The sequence below is a fragment of the Pyrus communis genome, chromosome 14 (assembly GCF_041283825.1).
Source record: "Pyrus communis isolate YQ-2024b chromosome 14, ASM4128382v1, whole genome shotgun sequence".
Classification (NCBI taxonomy): domain Eukaryota; kingdom Viridiplantae; phylum Streptophyta; class Magnoliopsida; order Rosales; family Rosaceae; genus Pyrus; species Pyrus communis.
The window spans coordinates 13,495,915-13,517,916 of NC_142578.1; the positions used below are offsets into that span (position 1 = coordinate 13,495,915).

The 22,002-nt window shown below is 37.2% G+C and overlaps 2 protein-coding genes across 2 annotated transcripts; one reads left to right on the plus strand and one right to left on the minus strand.

The window, feature by feature from the left end:
• Positions 1–3,259: 3,259 nt before the first annotated feature.
• Positions 3,260–5,523, plus strand: LOC137712478 (sequence-specific DNA binding transcription factor). Its single transcript, XM_088684661.1, has one exon. It carries the CDS (start codon positions 3,939–3,941, stop codon positions 5,358–5,360), a length of 1,422 nt encoding a protein of 473 aa, XP_088540787.1. The 5' UTR covers positions 3,260–3,938; the 3' UTR covers positions 5,361–5,523.
• Positions 5,524–5,780: 257 nt separating this feature from the next.
• LOC137712477 (pyruvate kinase 1, cytosolic) lies at positions 5,781–11,308 on the minus strand. Its single transcript, XM_068451547.2, has 16 exons — positions 10,964–11,308; positions 10,754–10,850; positions 10,572–10,669; positions 9,766–9,921; positions 9,010–9,087; positions 8,679–8,810; positions 8,479–8,559; positions 8,282–8,353; positions 8,097–8,186; positions 7,865–8,009; positions 7,572–7,660; positions 7,280–7,375; positions 7,096–7,163; positions 6,846–6,945; positions 6,202–6,261; positions 5,781–6,090 (listed from the first exon to the last, which is right to left on the minus strand). The coding sequence occupies exons 1-16, from the start codon at positions 11,030–11,032 to the stop codon at positions 5,938–5,940; spliced, it is 1,584 nt and encodes a 527-aa protein (XP_068307648.2). The 5' UTR covers positions 11,033–11,308; the 3' UTR covers positions 5,781–5,937.
• Positions 11,309–22,002: the final 10,694 nt, after the last annotated feature.

The following is a 22,002-nucleotide window of genomic DNA, read 5'->3' on the forward strand; positions in this document are numbered from 1 at the left end:
CGTCGATGTTTATGATTTCCGTTGAACTTAATGATCTTTGTCGAATGTCTCTATCATGCGTATTCCATAGTTAGGGACTTTGATTAAGAATAATTTGGTTGTAATGCGTATTCCATTCAATCCAACGAATCTAGGGAAATCTGAAAGTTAATTTGCGGACCTAATTAACTTGGAGCATTGAGTTTCATAATTTATCAAAAGACCAACTGAGAATCAATTTTGTATGCAAGTGTAACATGTGTGGAGAAGAACCCCTTAGCTATTCCATCATCCATATTTTCATCACATTCATATTTACGTTTTGCCTTTAATTACAATTTGACCATTTAATTTAATCTCGTCCAACCACAATCACCCCCCTTATTTTGTTAAGTCTTATTCATTTGATTTGTCTTATTTTATGTTTTTTAGTATTTGGAGTCTTTTAAACTTGTTTTGATTCTTTTAGTTTGTCTTAGTGTTTTAAAAGTTAGTTTTTATGTTTTTAAGTCAATTTAGAAGGTTTTAGCAAGCCCTCCTAATCCCCGGTCTAGAACGATCCGTCACTTATCCATTCTACTACAATTGTCAAACGAGGGTTTAATTTGAGTGTCAAGTAAATCTCGCACCACCAAGATTAAAGCACACATCATGCATAATCTTGGTGGATAGATATGTGAATGAATGAAGGGAATGTTTTGCAAACATCCTGCTGAGTGTTCCCTTTAGTTTTGTGAAGGTTTCTTGTGCACTACATATTCTTGATTAGGAACCAAAGTTGCACATCACAATTAGGCTCATGATTAGAGACATTTGATCAAATCCACACATCATATGGTTGATCATATCTAAGTGAAACAAACTCAAGAAATAGGTAGATGACTGAGTATAAACTGATTTAACAAACATGGCCTTGGGTTAGCAATGGTAAAATCGAATCCCTAGCTTCATCTCCATTGGTACTATCTCATTTTATTAGTTGTTGATTCATTTATTTGTGTTTACTTCATTTCCTTATGCTTTCAAGTTACAACAACAAATCTGCCTACATTGATTAGTTTTATTTCTCTAGTAAAAAGTTCTTGCAAAACAAGTGATTATATAGGTCCAATTATTCCCTGTGGATTCGACACCCTTACTTGTGCCATTATACTAAACATATTCTAGCACGAAGAAGGAAAACCTCAATTACTATATTCAATAAATAATAAATTACAACCCAAAGTGATTGGAAAATTATGGGCTTCGATTACAAAAACTACTCTATTCATCATCACTTAACCAATTTGTGGTGCTAGGATGATCTTCTCTTATGGTGCTAGGACCATCTTGGCTTGCTCTCGCTTCTCTTGCATGCCTCATTCGCACCACGTCCGCTTTCTCTAACTTCCAAAAAAATTTAGAATTTGGAGACTTCCCTTCTAAAGGCGCGTTCATAATCTCACGATCTCGTTGAGCCTGTCTTTCTTCTCTAACATGTTCCCTTTCTTGCCTAAGTAGCTCTCTTTCTCTCTCGTTAGCCTGAAATTCTCTCTCAATAGCTACAGCTTTTACGTCCTCTCTAGCCTTATCAACCTCATATTTCGCCATTTCCCTCGCCAAAGTCAATTCACCTTCGCGAGTAAGTTCTTCCATGAACTTTGCATAATCATTCTTGGAAGCACTCCTTTTTCTCTTTGAAGCCTTCTTACCTTGAGCCCTAATTGGATAACGGGTCGAACCCGACGCTTGTTCAGGGAGGGGCGTTTCGGGCACTTTTTCTACATCATCTTCATGAACATGCGAGACATGATCGGGTGTAGAGTGTAGAGGGGTGCTGTTCATGAAAACTTCTGGACCGACAGGCACAACTCTAAATTTAGGACAATCTTTGACAATATTCCAACATTCCCACCGGTTGAATGATTTATTTTTGCTTTTGGTTTTGGCACCGTACCAAGCTTGTGCTTGAAGTTCCTACACAATGCGGGAGAAGAAATAATTATAATGAAAATAGGTAACAAATAAATAATACAAACAAATAATTATAATGTAAGTAGGTAACAAATAAATAATACAAACAAATAATTATAATGTAAGTAGGTTACAAATAAATAATACAAACAAATAATTATAATGTAAATTTGGGTATAGTACAAACAAATAAATAATATATTGTTACCTGATCCGAGTAATTTTCCCCATTTCGAATATTACTACTAACTTGTGCCAAGGCGTCTCTCCACGTACTAAACGATTGGCTAAGTAATTTTCAACGACTGGACATCGATTCTTTGGTTCTTTTTCCACCAATTTTCTCAAGATAATTGGTATGAATAAGACTCCACATTTCTCGCAACTGCATCTCATTACCTGTAAGCGAACTATGAGTAACTTCAACCCAGCTAGTACACAACACAACATCTTCAAGAAGCGACCAATTCGTACCTGCATCAGTAGTCATTTTGTTGAAAAAAATGGATTGAAACTTTGAGAGAAAGAAAGGAAAGTGATTGAAAGTAGTTGAGAAAGTATAAAATTGTGGTGTAAAATAGATGATAATAAGAAGGTATTTATAGAAAAGTAAAAACAATTTTCTTTAAAAAAAATTCAGATTTTTTTTCGAATTTTTTACAATTTTTTTAAAATTTTATTCAACTAATTAATTTCTGTCGTTGGATATAAAAAAATTTGAATTCCAACACTCCAGATTGTGCCACGTGTCACAACGGTAACTTTTCTTAATTTTAAAACTATTTTTTCTTTTATTTATTTATTTATAAAGAATATTAATATCGACCGTTGATCTCAGATCGAACAGTGGATATTAAATAAGACTTTTTTTATTTTTTTTACCGTTGAGATCGAACGGTCCAAGTTAAAGAGCCGTTGAGATCGAACGGACCATGGGAAGCCACGTGGCTTCCCAACGGTAACTTTTGAATCTGAAAAGGGAGTAGATTTTTCTGAAACTGTGTCGACAACGCGCCCCCACGCGCGACTAGGGTGTACGCGCCTGACAGAAAAAAAATAAAAAAAGGTCTGATATCACATCCACTCGGGCTCTCGAGCTGGCAATTTTTCAGAAGCCCGAAGCTTGGGCCTCCACCTCCACTCGGGCTCCTTCACATTGGAGCCGGTCCACAGGGTCTCGGGCCCTTTTCTCTGACCTGTCCCCTGAGCATCCACCTACGGTGGAGTTGCTCTAACTAGGATATTAATTTATTGCGACATCAAAATAAAGTAAAATACCAACCGAATGTACGTGGCATGCCCATATCAAATTAACCCATACATAGCACAAACGTAATTCACTCACTCTCTCTATCTCTCTCCGGTCTTTAATAAGATTGATAAAAGAAAAGAAACCTGTGGGTTTTCCATTCCAAAGCAGAGGCAGGCAAAACCATGGGCAGTTTTCTGCTGTCTTCCGCACATACAAAACCTGCCAAACTAAAACCGGCTGCTCCGCTCTCTGTATATAGCTCATACCGCTTCTCCATTGAATATGTCACACAATCTATTCCACCACCACCACCACCACCACCAAACCTCTCTCTCTCCTATCACTTCTCTCTCTACGTTATTTTCTGCTTCTGCCACATATTTCTGCAAAAGCTGACCAATTGCTCTCATTCCCTTCCATCCGTGGATGTGCCCCTGGACATGTTGATGTAACAAGTCGGTTCCAATCTCTCAGATTCTGGTTCTTTTTGGCAGTTTTCTTATCTGGGTTTTGGTCCAAATTTGGTTTCAATAACTGGGTATTTTTCTTTTCTTTTTTTTTTTCTTCTTTTTTTTTGTTCTGGGTTTTGTTCAGCGCATGAGTTTTCTCCTTATAAAATCGATTGGATTGAAAGATATATTTAGTGGGGAAATTAGATTAGAACATTTGTTTCAACTGGGTTCTTGGTTTTCGTCTCAAAGTTTTAAATCTTTTGTGAAATTGGTAGAATAAGAGCAGTTTATTAGATTTTGGAATGGAAGCAAATGGGCTGTTTTCTGGAATGCTTGGCCTAGAAATGCCCTTGCACCAAAATCCCCAAAACCCCCCAAATCCCCAAAACCCTCACAACCCTATGCACCAACCCCAAATGGTTCCCTATGCCCCCCACCATGACCCTGACCCCCACCAAAACCCTCACCAATCTGTGAAACAGGGCTACCCATTTGCCCCCAAATCCAAGCAGATTGCCCTGAGTGACGATGACGAACCCGGTTTCGGTGCTGATGACAAGAGGAAGATATCGCCGTGGCAGAGAATGAAGTGGACCGACACCATGGTGAGGCTTCTGATCATGGCTGTGTTTTACATTGGTGATGAGGCGTCCGATGGCCCTGATCCTACGGGCAAGAAGAAGCCTACTGGTGGATTGCTGCAGAAGAAGGGGAAGTGGAAATCGGTGTCCCGGGCTATGATGGAGAAGGGTTTCTATGTGTCTCCTCAGCAGTGTGAGGATAAGTTCAATGACTTGAACAAGAGGTATAAGAGGGTCAATGATATTCTTGGAAAGGGGACGGCCTGCCGGGTTGTGGAGAATCAGGGCTTGTTGGAAAAGATGGATTTGGCACCGAAGATGAAGGAAGAAGTTCGTAAATTGTTGAATTCGAAGCACCTGTTTTTCAGAGAAATGTGTGCTTATCATAACAGTTGCGGTCATGGAACTGTTGGTGGCGCGTCGAATGGTGCGCATAACTCACCGCCGGAGGCGGCCACAGAGCCGTCTGAGATTCCACCGCAGCAGCAGCAGCAGAGGTGCTTTCATTCATCAGAAAATGCCCAAGCGGTTGCCAATTCAGGAAGGTCAGAGACTGAGGGATCCAAAATGGTAGTAGGAGGAAGTGGCGGCGAGGACGAAGATGAAGACGACGAGGATGATGATTCTGTGGACGAAGATGATGAAGAGGAGGACGAGGTGGTTGGAGGTGGTTGTAGAGGTCAAATTGGGCATGGAAATCACGAAGATGACGATGACAACAATGATGAAAGAGCGCCGCGGAAAATGGCAAGAAAGGAAGGGTGCCGTGCGGGGTCCGCCTCATCAAGCCAATTAATGCAGCAACTGAGCTGCGAGATGAGGGTTGTGATGCAAGATGTGACAAAGACCCCGTGGGAGAAGCAGCAGTGGTTGAAAACGAGGCTGATACAATTGGAGGAACAGCAAGTGAGCTACCAATACCAAGCTTTCGAGCTCGAGAAGCAGAGGCTAAAGTGGATCAAGTACAGTGGGAAGAAGGAAAGGGATATGGAGAGAGCCAAGCTTGAGAACGAGAGAAGGCGGCTGGAGAACGAGAGGATGCTCTTGCTCGTGCGCCGCAAGGAGCTGGAGCTTCATCACCAGCAGCAGCAGCAGCAGAATTCTTCAAACAAGAGAAGCGATCCATCTTCGCTGACGGGATAGTTGTAAGATACATGTATGTAGATTGAGATGAGAAAGATGAGATTCCCACTTGTATTTTCAAGTGTTTCCCGTATGTTTTGGATACAGGGCGATTTACTTGTAGCAAAGGGCATGTGTGCTCTGATACATATATTATATACGCTGACGGCTCAGACAATTTCGATATGTACGAGTAGACAAAAATCTCCCACGGCTCAGACAATTTCGATACGCAGCCAAAGGAAAGGATGCGGCAAAATTTCGTCAAAGCACTGACTACTGCCTTGATTAGTCCATAGACCCCTCCTTCTTAGCTGCTAACGTCTTTTAGAACCTTGACCACTAACCGTGCCAAAGATCAGTCTTACTTTTTTATCCGTGTCATGTTACGGTTGAAACATTCAATTTAAGCAATCTCTCAGCTGAAATTAACGAAATAAATATCACAAACAAAAAACCATCTTTATTGGAGACGTACAAAGTCAAAACCAAAACCGGCAGGATATAAACCTCGCCGGCGATATGGGATTCGTCCATTTCCCGACAAGAAAAGAAAAACGAGGAAATTATGCTTCAAAATGAGGGTTAAACAAGAATTCTAATCTTCAAGCTCTATAATCTTGACCACAGAGGTATCACCAACTTTCTGGCAAACGACTACTCGATCGTGTGACTTCACCACCCCGGATGCCTTTCCATGATCAAGGGCAACCTTCAGAACTGACTCGTTTGTTGCACTGGTAGACTCGGCCTGCAAAATCATAGATGGGACAACATATTCAGTGAAAGACAATCGTTCGAAGCTTACGTGCACCTCAAATTTACATTCGACCTCCACAATTTACTGGAATAAGATACTTACAGGATGTCGAGGATCAGCAAGCATAGGGTAAAGACCCCTGACTAAAAGCGATTGCCTTGCCTGCAAATTGGTATGTTGTTGATAAAAAGAAGTCAGAAAAATACGTCACAGATTAAAACGATAAGAGAACAAACAATACAAGAACAAGTAAAAGCAATATGCATCTTTTAAGATGCAGACTTCTTAACGAGCTTTAAATTGAGCATACCCCGCATTAGGACTAAATCTGATCATGCGCGATATTAATTAGCCATATTACAGCTACAATTTATTGAATTCTTAACAATGGCGTTCCCATAAAGCATAATAGAGTTAATTCACAACGAGATAACTGAAGTCTAGACCTGGATTTTGACATGAAGTTTAAATTCTGTATTAGATCTAAAAGCTTTTTATGACTCAAGTTTAGCAACGTTGTGATTAAACTGGTACACATCCTCATTTTTCTTTAACTTTTGCATAGCATCAAGACATTTCAATCTCACAAGAACGGATAACAATCTTCTATCCATCAAACTTTGCATATGTAAATGCACTTCCAAATAAGTTTAGGAAAAAGAACCAGAAATTAGCATGAATTGTTATAAACTTCACAACAGTTATTGAGCTAGAAGTTAATCAACGACTCGGAGTCAAGGACACACCTCGAAGGCTCCAGTAAAGCTCCACTTCAGCTGATTTGTCTTGAGCCGGGGAATGACAACTGAAAGAACTGGCATTGTGGGTCGATACTTTGCAATCAATCTGCAGAATATGAATGACTTGTAAAAATTGAGGACATTCGCCCGCAAAAAGAAGCATAAATTGATCATCTTATTGATGCCAAATGGGCCCATCACAATAAATTAATTACAAACAGATAACTTTGCATTTCTAAGGATACCAAATACACACCTCGCAGCCCTTCCTGAAGAAGTGAAGCAAATAATAACAGATGCCTTCACCTTAATCGCTGCTCGTACCTGGACAGTGATGACATTGGCAATTCAAGTACCAAACAAAATCGTGCAATAATGTCAACCAGAATGCTAACTACAAATAGGAAGCAACGTAAAATAGCAACATATTAACATCATACCGCGGAGGATGCAATAGATTCCAAGTGTGTCATTGGCTCTCCAACATATTTGACAGTCCTCTTAAAATACAAGTCTTGGTTGAAAACCTTCTCTGCCTGCAGGGATTAAAATTAGGAAAGACTCCTTCTAAAGCAAACGAAACATAAAATGTGGTTTTGATACTTAGAGCATTTGCGATAAGCCAATTTAATGACATGTCCAGCAGGTAATCGCCCTCAATACTAAAATGATAAGCATTGATATAAAAAGTTACTAAACAAAGAATGAATAAAATTACAAGTGAAAGATTACCTCAGCACAAATTCTACCAACAGTGGAGATTGTATCAACAGGGTACAAACCACGAAGAGTCTCGGCACCCAGAAGAATTGCATCACTTCCTGCACCCACAAGACAATTAAGTTGGGAAACAAAGAACAAATTTTTCCAGTCAACAGAACACTTGCAAACAATGGCAAACAGTAACAAACAATACAAGAGAACATCAAGGAAAATAGAAGATGCAACCAGATAATAAGGTAACCCATTCAATGGGCCTTAACAAGTAGTCTCTAAAGCACGCGTTGAGTCAAAAAGGGACGCACCATCCAATACAGCATTTGCAACATCTGTTGCTTCAGCACGGGTTGGCCTCAAGTTGTCAGTCATACTATCCACAACACGAGTAACCACAGCAGGCTTTCCAGCCATGTTACACTTGTAAAGGGCAGCCTTTTGAAATAAAAAGACCTGTGGAAGAAAAAAAAAGTTTATTCACCTCTTCTAAAACAAATAAATAATGTGACATTTTCTAACTTCAAAGTTAAGAAAAACGACCTTCTCTGGTGGGAGATCAATGCCCAGGTTCCCACGGGATAGGATGATGCCATCAGCTTCTTGCAGAATCTCATCAAAATGGGTTAAACCCTAATGCATACAAACAAACAAAAAAGCATAAATATTCATTACTCAGCACCGTCATAGAAAGTTGAGATTCTGAACTGAAAATAGATGAATCTCACCTCCATATTCTCAATCTTAGCAAAAATTTGTGTCTGACCAAGGTCGCCCAACTTATTAAGGAACTTACGAGCCTGCATTACACCATTAACAATACTCAAGTTATTCACACAACCAACTTCAAAAATGACGAAATAATATAAAAGTATTCGGATGTTGAGACTTGATACAAGGACAAGGAACTTAGAATAACACTTACATGGCGGACATCTTCTGCATGCCTCGTATATGACAATGAGAGGAAGTCGATTTTGTTTTGAAGCCCCCAACTACTTATAACCTGAATTAAGCATTGAATTCAAGCACTCAATAAATCGGTAAAGGCATCCAAAATGAACTAAAAGAGACTTGATTCATTCTATATAAAAGTAGTCAGGGTAGCAAGTTCAAATAACTTACCTCAGTATCTTGATCAGAGAGAGTAGGCAAGTCAATGTGAATTTGAGATGCATGCAAAGTGAACAATGAACCTGCCAATGTTGCAGAATTCTTTACGGAACAAACAACATCTTCTCCTTTTATTTCAGAAACCTGATCAATTGAAAATAAAACCTATCAGCCATGCATGACCTCTGAACTTCCCTTCATGATTATGTAAAGTTCTTTTTGTTTTCTCCATATACTAATTTACTCAAAAAATTGGACCATAGTGAAAATTTTCTTCGGTGGAAACTTTCAGTTTAAGGGGTGGAGGAACTTCAGGGAAGTTCTCCAATTATATTTGTTTTACCTCCAACCATACAGAAGTCGTTTCACTTCCCGTGAACAGGTACTGACCAACAAAAATGGTATCTCCCGTCTTCACCGCCTGCAAAAACAATTTAAAGATTGATTTGTGATATTATGGAGATTTTATCTCAGTCTGGACTACTACTAAAACATGAATAAATAACATAAGCTAAAACAAAATAATAACATAAACTTGCAGTATTCAACTCATTAAGACAAAAAGGGCAAAGTTTCTAATATCTTAAAGGGAGACATTTAGAGATAATACACATCAACAGGTCATAAACATAACTGGACAAGTTGCAGCTTCATATCTCTACTGTCACCATGAGCACAAGTAGGTCAGTGGTTCCGTTTTCCACATATGATGAACACGTAATTCAAACTGTGATGGTGCCACTCAAATTACTTTTTGTCGTAGGAGATCCATAATTTCAAGCATTATTGAGCCCATAGAAATCTACTGGGAATGTACAAGAAAGAGAAAACGGTAGTGGGAAATGTTCTCCAAACCATGGGCCATCATTGAGCCCATAATCAAGGTTTAAGTTCATCAATTTTAGTCATTGTTACTACAAGCTCACATTATTGGTGAAACGCAATGTCTAAAGTTATAGATGTCTCCACAGGATTTCAGCATTATAAGTAGTAAACGACCTAAACCTAACATTGACTAGGTTTTCAACCTATCCATCAATTTTGTCTATATATTCAACCAGTCATGCATGCCATGATAAAACGATAGGTGCTGGCAAACCTTTGCCAATCCATCGAAGTTGATGGGCAACAGCTCTGAGGATGGTTCTTGTCCGCGATCTGGCGTCAGAACAACGAGTCCATCTCCGAGGAGTGCAATAGGATTCCCAGTTTTGTTGGCGACTTGCAACTCAGGACCCACAGTGTCCAACATAACCTGAAAAATAGCCAAACATTAGCATGCAGTCACTTCCTTATTTTTCTTTAACTCATGCCACAAAAAGGAGAAAATCATAGTTGTTAAAAATACAGTTAGTAAATATTTTGATGGCAATCTCGGATGTTAAACAACGAAGATTTGTCCCGCTAGCATTTGATATGCAATTTTTCCATTTGTTTCAGAAAATGCTGTCCAAAAAAACATTTTAATGGCAAACTCACACGTTAAACAGCGAAGATTTCTCCCGCTAGCATTTGATATGCAATTTTTCCATTTGTTTCAAAAAATGCTGTCCAAAAAAACATTTTAATGGCAAACTCACACGTTAAACAACGAAGATTTGTCCCGCTAGCATTTCACACGCAATTTTTCCATTTGTTTCAAAAAATGATGTCCAAAATACACTTGAGGAACACTCAAATAGTCCAAAAATCAAAAACTAAACAAGCAAAAGATTACCCGAAATTGGGTTTCGGTGGAAAACAAAGATACATAGACAAAAAATGAATGCCTTGACTCTCAGATTTCATTTATTAAACTGTTTACAACTGAAAATCAAAGGCATGCATGCAGGCCAATTAGCATACAAACAGACAAGCAAAAGAATTCAACAAATCAAAATTCCTTTAAAAATTAGACAAACATACAGCGCAAAGCTTCTTAGTACTCTTAACAGCGGCCTTGAGATTCTCCAGAGTCTCCTGGTGATATTCCCGGTTGCCCCACGAGAAGTCGAATCGGGCCACTGCCAACCCAACCCATTCAAATCCATCAAACAAAACCCAACAAAAAGACAAAAAAATCTATTCAAAAGTTTAGAATCGCGTACCAGACATTCCAGCATTGAGGCAGGAAGCGATAACCTCCACGGATCGCGATTTGGGGCCGAGCGTACCCACAATCTTCGTCATTGCGGGGAAAAAAGTCTGCAAAAAATTACCCAAACTATTACATTAACAAACAAAAAAAAAAAGCGATTCAGAAATCAAATCTGAACCAAAAAGAAAAAAAAAGAGATTAGGGATTTGAGTTTGCATACAGCCTTGGACGGCTCGAGAATCGAAGCCATCCGGATTGGCTCTTCCAGAAGAAGGTGATTCGAATGCATCTTCGCTGCTTCTTGGTGCTGCTTCTGCTGATTGCTCTCTGCTTTTTTGCGTGGAGAAGACGATGAAGAAGAAGCGAAACGAACGAAACGAAACGGGAGGCGCCGAAACTTGACTCTCTGGAAGAATAAGCCTTTTTTCTGAGTGCTTGTTTTCAGGGGTTTACTCAAACTCGGATACGGGAGAATTTTAAGACCATTTTCAATGATCGGCTAAAAGACAGATTTTTTAGCCCAAAAAACTTAGCTTTTAATCTAGAAATAACTTTTCTGCTCTAATCTTTCTAGCCTAAAATTTTAACCCGGGATTATTAAATAATGAACTTAAGCTATTTTTTTTGTTAAATTATTATTTTTTTTAAATATGTAGACTATCGTAAATTAATTTTATGAACATTTTAACCTAAAAAAATTTAAATTCTGATAAATATTGAGTGAAGTTCACTTCGATTTCTGGGCTAAATTTTGGGGGGAATTTGGCATTGGTTTAGCATTTAGCATTTAGCCCAAAATTTCCCCTTAGGTTGGAGTGGGTTTGGGGGGAAATTTTAGAGAGTAATTTGGCTTTTAGCCCACCATTGGAGTTGGTCTAAAAGAATTTAAAATTTTAGTGTAGTAAATTAAGAGATTTTAAAGAATTTATTTAAATTTAGGTGTAGTTAATTAAAATATTTTAAAAGATTTTAGAATCCAATTAGAAGATTTTAAAGGATTTTAAAATCTATTTAAATCTAAATGTATTTAAAAAATTAAGATTTTGGAGTATTTCAATAAGTTGTGGATTTTATGAGATTTAAGAACTATAACCAAACTAAAAAGAATCCAATCTCACCTTTTAGAATTTCAAATCCTTTCACCACAATCTATTTTGTAGGAGTTTTTAATCATCTTAAATTTTATAAAATCTATCATTTTTAAAATCCTCCCCTTAATTCCCAGCGATGACAATGAAATATGGAATCCTTGCTTTCGCACTTCGCTTTGGTATGTTGCCCTATTTAAATACAAAACAAATACAACTATATATTTTTATTTAATAAATTTTATTTGACCCCATATCACGAAGTTTTCGTTAAAACTTCGTAACTTATAAACCATGGGCCTCGCGCCATGTTTTATCTGCTTGTGCTTTTTTTAAATATTTTATGGGGTCGATGGGTCAAATACTAGGGGCTGTCTTCTTATGTGCTGTTGCGTGCGGTCGTCGAAGCTTTTGACTTCCGGCATAGCATTTGGAGGAAAGTAGACCTACCAATTTTTTGTATTTTTATATACAAAAATAACAGATTTTAGGTTAATATCATAACTATTTATCGAGTCATTGGTTAATAAACTTTAAAGAATTTACATGGAAATAATCCATTTCAACCCATTAAAAAAAATTTAGTTTGATCATTTTAAATTACTAAAAACACTTACTGATTACTACAATAGCCATAGTATTAAAAATTTCCAAAGCACATTAAAACTACATAGCAATTTAAAAAACACCAAAGCGTATTTAAAAATTCATAATAATTCATTTATAAGTGTAAAAAATGTGGAAAAATATGTAAACACTTGTGATAGCCATTGTATTAAATATTTCCAAAGCACATTAAAAATACAAAGCAATTTAAAAATACCAAAGCGTATTAAAAAACAATCATTTATAAGTGTAAAAAATGTGAAAAAAAATTATGTAAACTCTCGTGATCGCATCCTCTATGTTGATAATGGTTACCGTCGTTTGAATTTTTAAAACCATACTAACCCTCACAAATAGTGTTTTTAGGGGAGTTCAGAATAAATAAAAATTTATAATAATTAATGAACAAGTTGAAATATGTGAAAGAAAATATAAACGCTTATGATTCATCTTCTACGCTTAGACAATGGTTACATCGTCGTTTACATTTTTAAAACCCTTCAAACTCTCATGAATAGTTTTTTGTTTGATTGCAAAAGTAATACAAATTCATAATAATTAATGTAGAAGTGTTAAAAATGTAAAAAGAATACAATCACTCGTAATGACAAGTTTTACAACTTTCATAAATGGCTCAACTCGGAAATCTGACAACCATAATCCATACACCCCTAGATTTATATTTAACTATCGATTGTCGTTCACCCTCTATTCTTCTCACCAGATTTCATTTTTCAAATTTTCTTTTTTGAAAACATGATCTTTTGGCAGATACAGAAAAATGAATAGTTCGATTAATTGAAATATGAGTCAATGTTATATAGTTTCACTTTCTAAAGACTTTATAAACTCTGAACAATATTTTCACTACAATGAAAATCTAAACGTGATATCAATGATCCGTACCGCTCATCTTTCTGCATACACCAAAGATCATGTTTTCAAAAAAGAAAATTTGAAAAAAAGGAAATTTGATGAGAAGAATGGAGCGTAAACGTAAATGACAATCAATGGTTAAATTTAAATCTATGGTTTATGGGATTACAATGGCGAATTTCATGGTTGATCTCTTCACAAAAGTTGTAGAACTTGTCATTACGAATGTGTATTTTTTTTTATTATATATTTTTCACGCTTCCACATTAATTACAAAACTATGAAAAAAACCTTACTACAATAATAGCCATAGGATCTTTTTTATATATTTTTCAAACTTCTACAATAATTGTCATTACAAGCATTGGTATGTACATACTAATTTAGCATTATGTTTTTCATTTGATTTTGATTGATTTAACATATATTTTCTTTAACAGGTAACGGATCGAGTCATATTACCCGTTAATATTAACATGTCGATTTCAGGTCGGGTCATATTACATGTTTATTTTAATAGGTGTTACACAAAACGACCTGTTAAGATATCAAGTGTGTCATGAAAATGATACGAACATAGAAAACACAACAAGAATGCCATGTCTAGATGAAAGTTCTCCCACAATTTCCTACACCAAGTGACAAATATTTATTAGACGAATACTATATTATAAACTTTTTATAAAAGTGCTATTAAAATAGCTAAAAGCATTTTTAGGACAACAAACTCGCTTTAGAATTTAGATTTTGTTTGGCAAAAAAAAAAAAAAGTGTTTTGAAGTATTTTTTGCAAGAATCACTTAACGTGTGCTTTGTGTAGGAAAATATAATTTGAAAAGTTTTAGAGTTAACACTTGGACTTTTACAGCTAACGAGACTACCCTTATTAAATTAGCGAGGCCCACATTTCAACTTATTTGAAAACTTGAGCTACTGACTATGATCTCTCCAAACTCCACTTCCCATAGCAAGTAGAAAAGTCAAGGGTATTAAAAATAGTGTTGGAATCAAATTCACACACAACTGTTGAGAGTGAAGATGTACAAACTCGTTTACCTATAAAACAATAAACAATCGTAAGCAACCAATGACCAAAGGTATCCGCCAAAGGCACTTTGACGGTCAAGTTAGTAAGAAAATATATGAGACTCAAGTAGTAGGCAAGAGAATAAATGTGCAATAAATGTGTTAACAGAGATGAACCCTAGAATGATATATTTATACTAGCCAAGATAGAGACCTTTTAGGATATAAATCCCTATTAAACCAAGAGAATCCTAGAACATATCTACGACATACGGGGCACACCAATTCCTAGATTGTCGGAACTCCAAGAATATAGGAAACCTGGTTGATTCCTTACTAGATCAGGTTTCCGTATTTTGCGGAACAAGCATGATCAATCTCAACGAAGTCGTTGGACTTCACCTTGTGCTCTAGAACAAGATAACGGTGGCATCGTTGCCCCGTTTGTGCAACTTTGTTGTGGAAGATGTTGGGTATGTGACCGGACTTTTGAGGTATCCATATTCCTATCCAACTTACTCCAGCCTAGAAAAATCATGGTCCCACAATTGCCTTAACTATGCATATGAAATGGATGTTCCCTTTGAGGATGGATAGTTATCAAAGACTGCACCTTTATAAGCATTAGGAATACATACCTTTTTTAGTCTTTCTGACACTTGGCAATCCAACATTGTAACTATATAATAAATGTTGTTATATTTTTGAAATATTTGATTGGTTGCCTTAATCATTGGACTCCACAAAAACATTAAAAATTTATTAAATGACACCATTATTTAACATATTGGGTGGAGCAAAATATTGTACAAAATGTCAAATTGCCACATAAGCTATCAACTATCATTTTGATGTTTAAAATTTGACATCTCCTTTGGAGAGGCTCTTATTATCCAGAAAAAAGTTATGAAAAAATTCATAGTCATTTCAAACCATGAATGAATAAACCTAGTCTTTAATGCATAAAACCAACTTTCTACTTTGTCTTTCAAAGAGACGAGAAAAAATTTTTTAATCTCACGTGATCTAATCAATCAAGTTTAGTATTATAAAAAGTTCTAATAGCATATTCGTATTCCCTAAGATGCATATAAGGATCTCCATTCTCCAAACCATGAAAAATAGGAAGAATATGAACCACTCTATATTTAAATTCATAATTTGGCATAATAGTAGGAAAAACATCTTCTTAAATCTTATTCATATGCCTTGGCCAAATACTCACGTTCTCGTTCCACCATGGAAGGGTAGAGATCCCTTGTTGTACATTCATATGCCTACATGATTAGGTAGCTTAACCCCAACAATGTCATGGACATTCTTAACGGAATGCCTTTAACATAGTCAAAGATCAATAACCTAACCACTATACAACTGTGGTGTCTCAAGTCAAAAGACTACTTTACATGATTACAACTTATTAGTTCTTACATGACATGTATGTTAGAATTCTCTGTTGATCATTGTTTGGTGTACTCAATACCCTTTAGAGAACCTATGTGTGTGTCTTATTGTCTAACACTTAATGACTTGAGACTCGTCATACTCTCATTTGAGTTAACATAACACATACTAACCTTAGAGGATTGTCAATGTCTGATCGATAATCCTTTGGTTGTGAATGTTTTAGGAATGAACATAAGAGAAAGGTCTCGTTGATCTAACTTACTTAGATCAGCCCTCTCTTAGTGTTGAGTACAATCTAAGTGTTATTACTTAAACACATGATACAATAACGAGTGATTAACAATAAGATTTACTTTTCCATCAAACAAATAAGAGTTTAACATAATAAGTATTCCAAAAGCTACTAGAGTGGATTTATGTACATAGTTCCAACAATCTCTCACTTGCACTCAAAGTCACATTCCCATGTATTTAATACCCATATTTTCCATATAGAGGTTAGGCTGGACTTGAGACATTGGATTTGTCAATGGATCTGTTACATTATCTATTGAGGCAACCTTAAGGATGTTACTTTCCCTTGATAACATATATTCTAATGATAGTGAAGCGTTTGTCGAAATGTTTGTTCTTTTGACGAGCTATGAGTTCTCTGGCTTGAGTTATTGCTTCACTGTTATTGTACTACAAAGTTACTAGTGATGTAATGGTTGGTACCATTCCAAGTTCAGTAATGAGCTTTTTCATCCAAAATGTCTTTTTGCCTGTTTTAGTAGCAGCGACTTATTATGCCTCTATCGTGGAATCATCAATTACATCTTGTTTCTTGCTCTTCTAACTAATAGCCCCATCATTCAAAGTGAACACATATCTGGAGTTGGAACTTTGATCGTCAACGTCAGATTGGAAATATGTGTCTATATACCACTTTCAAATATGATAATCCTCCATAAATGAGGAACATGTCCTTAGCTTTTCTTAAGTACTTAAAGATAGTCTTGATAGATGCTTAGTGTTCTTCCTCTAAGTAGCCATTCATAAAGGTTGTCTTCATGTTTATCTGCCATATCTCATAATCATGGTATACAGCTATTGCAAGCAAAATCCGAATAAACTTAATCATGGCTCCAGGATAGAAGGTTTCTTCATGGTCAATCCTTTTTCGTTGTCTATAACCCTTGGCTATTAATCTAGCCTTCCATGTTCCCATCAAAGTCTATCTTCCTCTTAAAGACCTATTTGTTTCCAACAAGTACTATACCTTATTGGGTAGCAATGACATACTGCTCGGTACCACTCATGACTTGTGGATGACAAACTGCTAGGGGTCACTCATGACCTGTAGAAGCTTCGATGGTTAGTAATAACTAAGCTTCATTACAGAGAAAATTGAAAGAAAGTTTCAATTCACAATTAATTAGTAAGAGTTCTAATTAACCACTGGTTTGCTAATTAGAACCTAATAGATCGTACACCATGTAAGGTAGAGATTGAAGAATACAACATAGTTGAGTGTGTACAAGTAAATGGTTTAATTTTTTATGGCTAGGATTAACTAATAAGTTAATTAACCAAACAAATAAGTTCGTATAAGACATTGAGTTAGTTTTGGGCTTCAAGGCTCAATATGCTTTGATATGTTAAGCTCATTAAGTTGAGTTGTATGATAAATTAAAACTTAAAGGGCCCAAAGGCCCAATAACTCTACATGGCCTGCTAGAGAGAGAGAAAGAGAGAGAGAAAGAGAGCCTTAGGATTTTCCTTTTTGTTAGGTCAATACAAGGGAATATAAAGGGAAGTTATAGCTTAGGCTCTTTATAGGGTTTTATGAGGGAAAATGAAAGAAATAGAACTATGTTTGATCTTTCTAAGATACCGGCCACCAAGGAAGGATTCTAGCATCTTCCTCTTCTTTGGTCACTCATCTCCTTTTCACATCTCTCGTTGGTGTCGAGAAATTAGAGGTTCCCTATTTTGAGAACTTGGAGATGCATATTCCATCTTTTAACTATTAATTGCTCAATGTATGTTGCTCAGTTGATCTTAGTTTAGCCAATTTTATCCTTCAGTTAAAAGATGGAGCCAGCTCAAAATCGAGTAGGTCTAGTTTGGATTGATTTTCTCTTAAAATTTTTGTTTTAGAATCAAATTGAACCTACTCGGTTTGGCTCACAATTTTACGAATGAATGGGTCAAACCAAACTGTGCCACACCTAATTTGATACCCTTGTAATTATTGAACCTTTGATCACCTGATTACATAATAACTTACAAAATTGGTCCAATGAAAAATCATCTTATTTCTACCAAACCAAGTAAACACACGATTGGTATTTAAGTTTTAAGTCGGTACTTCACATGTCATAATATAAGTGCAAGATACAAAATAATATTTGTTTTGTTATCCATTAGTGTGAACTGCCAATTTAGTCCCTGAATAAAAATTAGGTCTCTAAAATGTTTTTTTTTTTTTTTTAGAAAAATCAATCATTGAATTATTACATCCCTAATATTATATTCGAAACTACTTTTTCTGTCAATTTAACTTGTGGAGCCAAAAATAATCAAGAGGTGACACGTAGATTTTTAGGTGAAGAGGACAAAATTACTCTTGAGACACACCGGGTTTCCTACACGCAAGCAGTAGAGAATCATCCATTAACCTAGTCAAGAGTGAAGGATTATTTTGGAAGATGACATGTTCATTTAAGCAACATCATTAGCATGCAATTAACAAATTAAAGGCGGAATCATGCTAGCATGCACTTAAAAACAAAACATTACCCATGAATGTTCAAAGCCTAGTAAAATGGTGAACCAATAATCAACTCAAAACAAAGTGAGTTGAAATATATACCTTTGTAGATTCCTCTTTGTATTTAAACAAAGGCTAATCACCCAAAGAGAGGGCCTTCATTCCTTGCATCTTAGATCTATGGATTTGGATGGATGAAAAAAGTTTCTCCAAAGTTCCCAAAATTGAGAACCTCTAATGATTCATCACCAAGGCATAATGAAGAAGAAATGAGTGACCTTGGAGGAGTTTGATTGCTAGATGATCCCTCCAAGGTGGCCGAAATTTTAGAGAGAAATGAGAGCTTGTGTTCTCATCCTTTCCCCAAAAACAACCCTTAATGAATTTTAGTCTATAAAGTCCTTTATATAGTCCCTTCAAATAAGTGACCTAATGGACCAAAAGCCCTATTCTTCTAACATGGCCGGCCTATAGGGTTTATTGGGCTTTCAAGCCCTTTGTTTATTCAAGTTGTCATACAACTTGAGTTAATGGGCTTGACATTCAAATCCCATTGGGCCTTGCGGCCCAAAACTAACCCGAGGTCTTTAATGAACTTATTCGTTTGATTAATTAACATATTAATTAATCCTAGCCTTAGATAAATAATTAAACCATTTAATTATTCTTACTCATCTCCGTTGTTTCTTCAAACTCTACCTTACTCGGTGAACGATCCATTAGGTTCCTTTTAACGAGGCAGTGGGCGATTAAAACTCTTTCTAATCGATTGTGAATTGAAACTTACTTTCAATTCTCCCGTTAGTGATAATACACTTTTAGGGCTTCCACAAACCATGGTTGACGCCTAGCAGCATGTCATGGTTACCCAAGCTAATCAGAAGAGGTGGAGAACCTATTCAGTTTTAGGATTACAAATGCAATACGGTCTTTCTCTAATACAATACTCTTGACCACATTGTTTGGTTTGATAGTTTATTCATGTCTACTATCCAATGTGAGTCTTGTGCTTATATGATTACCTTGAATGTGATTTGGAACACATTCCTAAATCTCATTCATACTTTGGCCAAAGATTCTTAATCATATCATAGAGTATTCTCCCTCAAACAGTTTGAAGGTTAGAGATCCCTTGTTGCGCATTCACTTGCCTCCATGGCTAAGTGGCTTAACCCCAACGATGCCGTGGACACCCTCCTGATGGAGTGACTTTGACATAATCAAAGATTAAGGACCTAACCACAAGACAACTGTGATGCCTCAGGTCAAAAGACTAATTTGCATTATCCCAACCATGAGTTCTCATGTGACATGAATATGAGAACTCTTCGTTGATCGTGTTCAGTGAACTCATTCTCTATTGAGCACCTACGTACTTGTCTTGATGTCACACACACCAATGACTCGAGACTAGTCACTCTCCCTGAGATAAGACATAGCACGTACTGATCTTAACGGACTGTCAATGCCCAATTGACAATCCTATGATCAGGAACGTTTAGGATGTGTCAACGAAAGAATGGTCTCATGAATCTAACTTCTTTAGATCGCATTCTTCCAATCACATATTCCTTGGACTTATCGTTTAAGCATATAACATTTATATGAGACGGCTCAAACAATAATCTTTGCCCTTTACATTTAAACTACATTAGTTTAACTTTGTGAAATGTCCGTAAAGTATCATCATATGATTGGTTTTAGGGCACATTTCCAATAAAGAGTGCCCAAAATAGGTAACAAGTTCAAATTTATCTCATTCATCTTTACTCCATATTCTCTACAACGAAATCATTTCATAACCTTCAAAACCTTTCATATAAATTAAATTAATTAGGCTAATTAATGGATTAATTTCAAATTAATCCATTAATCACCCAATTAATCACCCAATATACCAATTAATCACCCATTACACAAATTATCAACCATTGCACACCAAAAATACCCCAAAGGGCCGGCCACCTTTTCTCCAAAGGGGACCGGCCATGCTCTATATATTGAACCCTATTTTTCTCTAAAAACCTAGTTCCACACTCTTGCAAAACTCTCCAAACACTTTTCTCTCTAAATTCTAACTTTGGCATTAGAGGTTCTTCGGGCAAAGCCCCCCCATTCATCGTGGGCGCATGAGGCTCTTGGCCTTGACCTAAGGTGTTATTTGTTTTGTAGGTGCAATTTTGTCCAAGAACAAGGAGGAAAAAATTTGCATCCACAAATTGGTGCTTTCATTAAGAGTCGAAATTCACACTCGTAGAAGACTCTCGCATAAAAAGGTTTTTTTTCTCTATTTTCTAGTCCACTTGTATTTTTCGTACGTTCTTATTATTAGAATTTTTTATTTGCAAAAATTATTTGATAAAACGAAAAAAAGAAATACGATGGCTAGAAATTTAGAAAACTCCATGAGTGAAAATTCCAATATTCAAGAAATGGGACCGTGGTGATCCACGAGACTAAATGTGATCCTAGAGGGAGCCCACCACCACAATGTTCCACCATGGGAACCACCGCGGTGGCCACTCGCGGCGAGGTCCATGACACCACTACCACGGCCCTAGCCGTGCCACCAAAGCAAGCTCAAGCCATGTCATCCAAGGCTCATGGCACCAAGGCCATGACCCAACCCATGTCACTCTAAGCCCAACGCGAGCCCAAAGCGTTGCCAAGCCGAGCCCTAGCCTCGCAGCCCACTCCCGTGGCCCAACCTGATCTCACCGAGTAACCTGTTCTCGTGGCCCAGCCTGCTTCCATCGAGCAATCTGCTCTCGTGGCCCAGCTTGCTCCCGTGGCCTTCCAAACAGCCCAAATCGGTCCAAGGCCAGTTCAATCGTCCCCGCTCTAAATTTCCGGACCGATGATCAAACCGAGAGCATTTTCACCATATTTTTCTGCGAATTTGACATTTCCCAACTCAAATCTCGCACCCGGAGTCTACCACACTTCCACTGCTCAAGGAGAAACATTTTTTCCGAGCTCTTCTAATCCAAATGGCAAACAACACTTGTCTCGACAAGTCATAGAGTTGACGAGAGTCTTTAGCACAGTAAACGACCTTAGTGAACCAGCTCTTGCAGCGCACCAAGATGCAACGTGTTCCAAACAAGGTGTCCCGAAGAAGGACAAGGGCAAATGAAGAACCTCTCCAGCAGCGTCCTAACAAGCAGCTACTCGACCAGGCATGAACTGAGCGTTTGGGCAGTGTACACTCCCGATTAGGCCCACGAGATAACGTATACTCCCATTTTAGCGCCAGAAGGAGCATGCACTCTCGATTAGGCCAACGGACGAGCATACATTCACGATTGAGGTCACACTTCGATAGTCAACATGAGCAACCTTTCAAGCGAAATGTTCATTCGCTGCTAAGCCTGCAATGAGCATCCTCCACCTCACATCAGAGTAGGCAGCACGATAGATGGAGAGAAGCAGTCACTTAATTCGGCTCAAGTTAAATCGGTAGCCTGCGAAAAACTCGCTCGCTTGCTAGGAACGCACTAC

Bases quoted from the DNA above. Each gene is read 5' to 3' on its own strand.
- LOC137712478 (XM_088684661.1), top strand. From the start codon at position 3,939: ATGGAAGCAAATGGGCTGTTTTCTGGAATGCTTGGCCTAGAAATGCCC.
- LOC137712477 (XM_068451547.2), bottom strand. From the start codon at position 11,032: ATGCATTCGAATCACCTTCTTCTGGAAGAGCCAATCCGGATGGCTTCG. The intron at 8,811-9,009 runs GTAAAACAAATA...TCAATTGATCAG, and splicing joins CGACTTCTGTATGGTTGGAG to GTTTCTGAAATAAAAGGAGA. The intron at 6,091-6,201 runs GTAAGTATCTTA...ATGATTTTGCAG, and splicing joins TTGCTGATCCTCGACATCCT to GCCGAGTCTACCAGTGCAAC.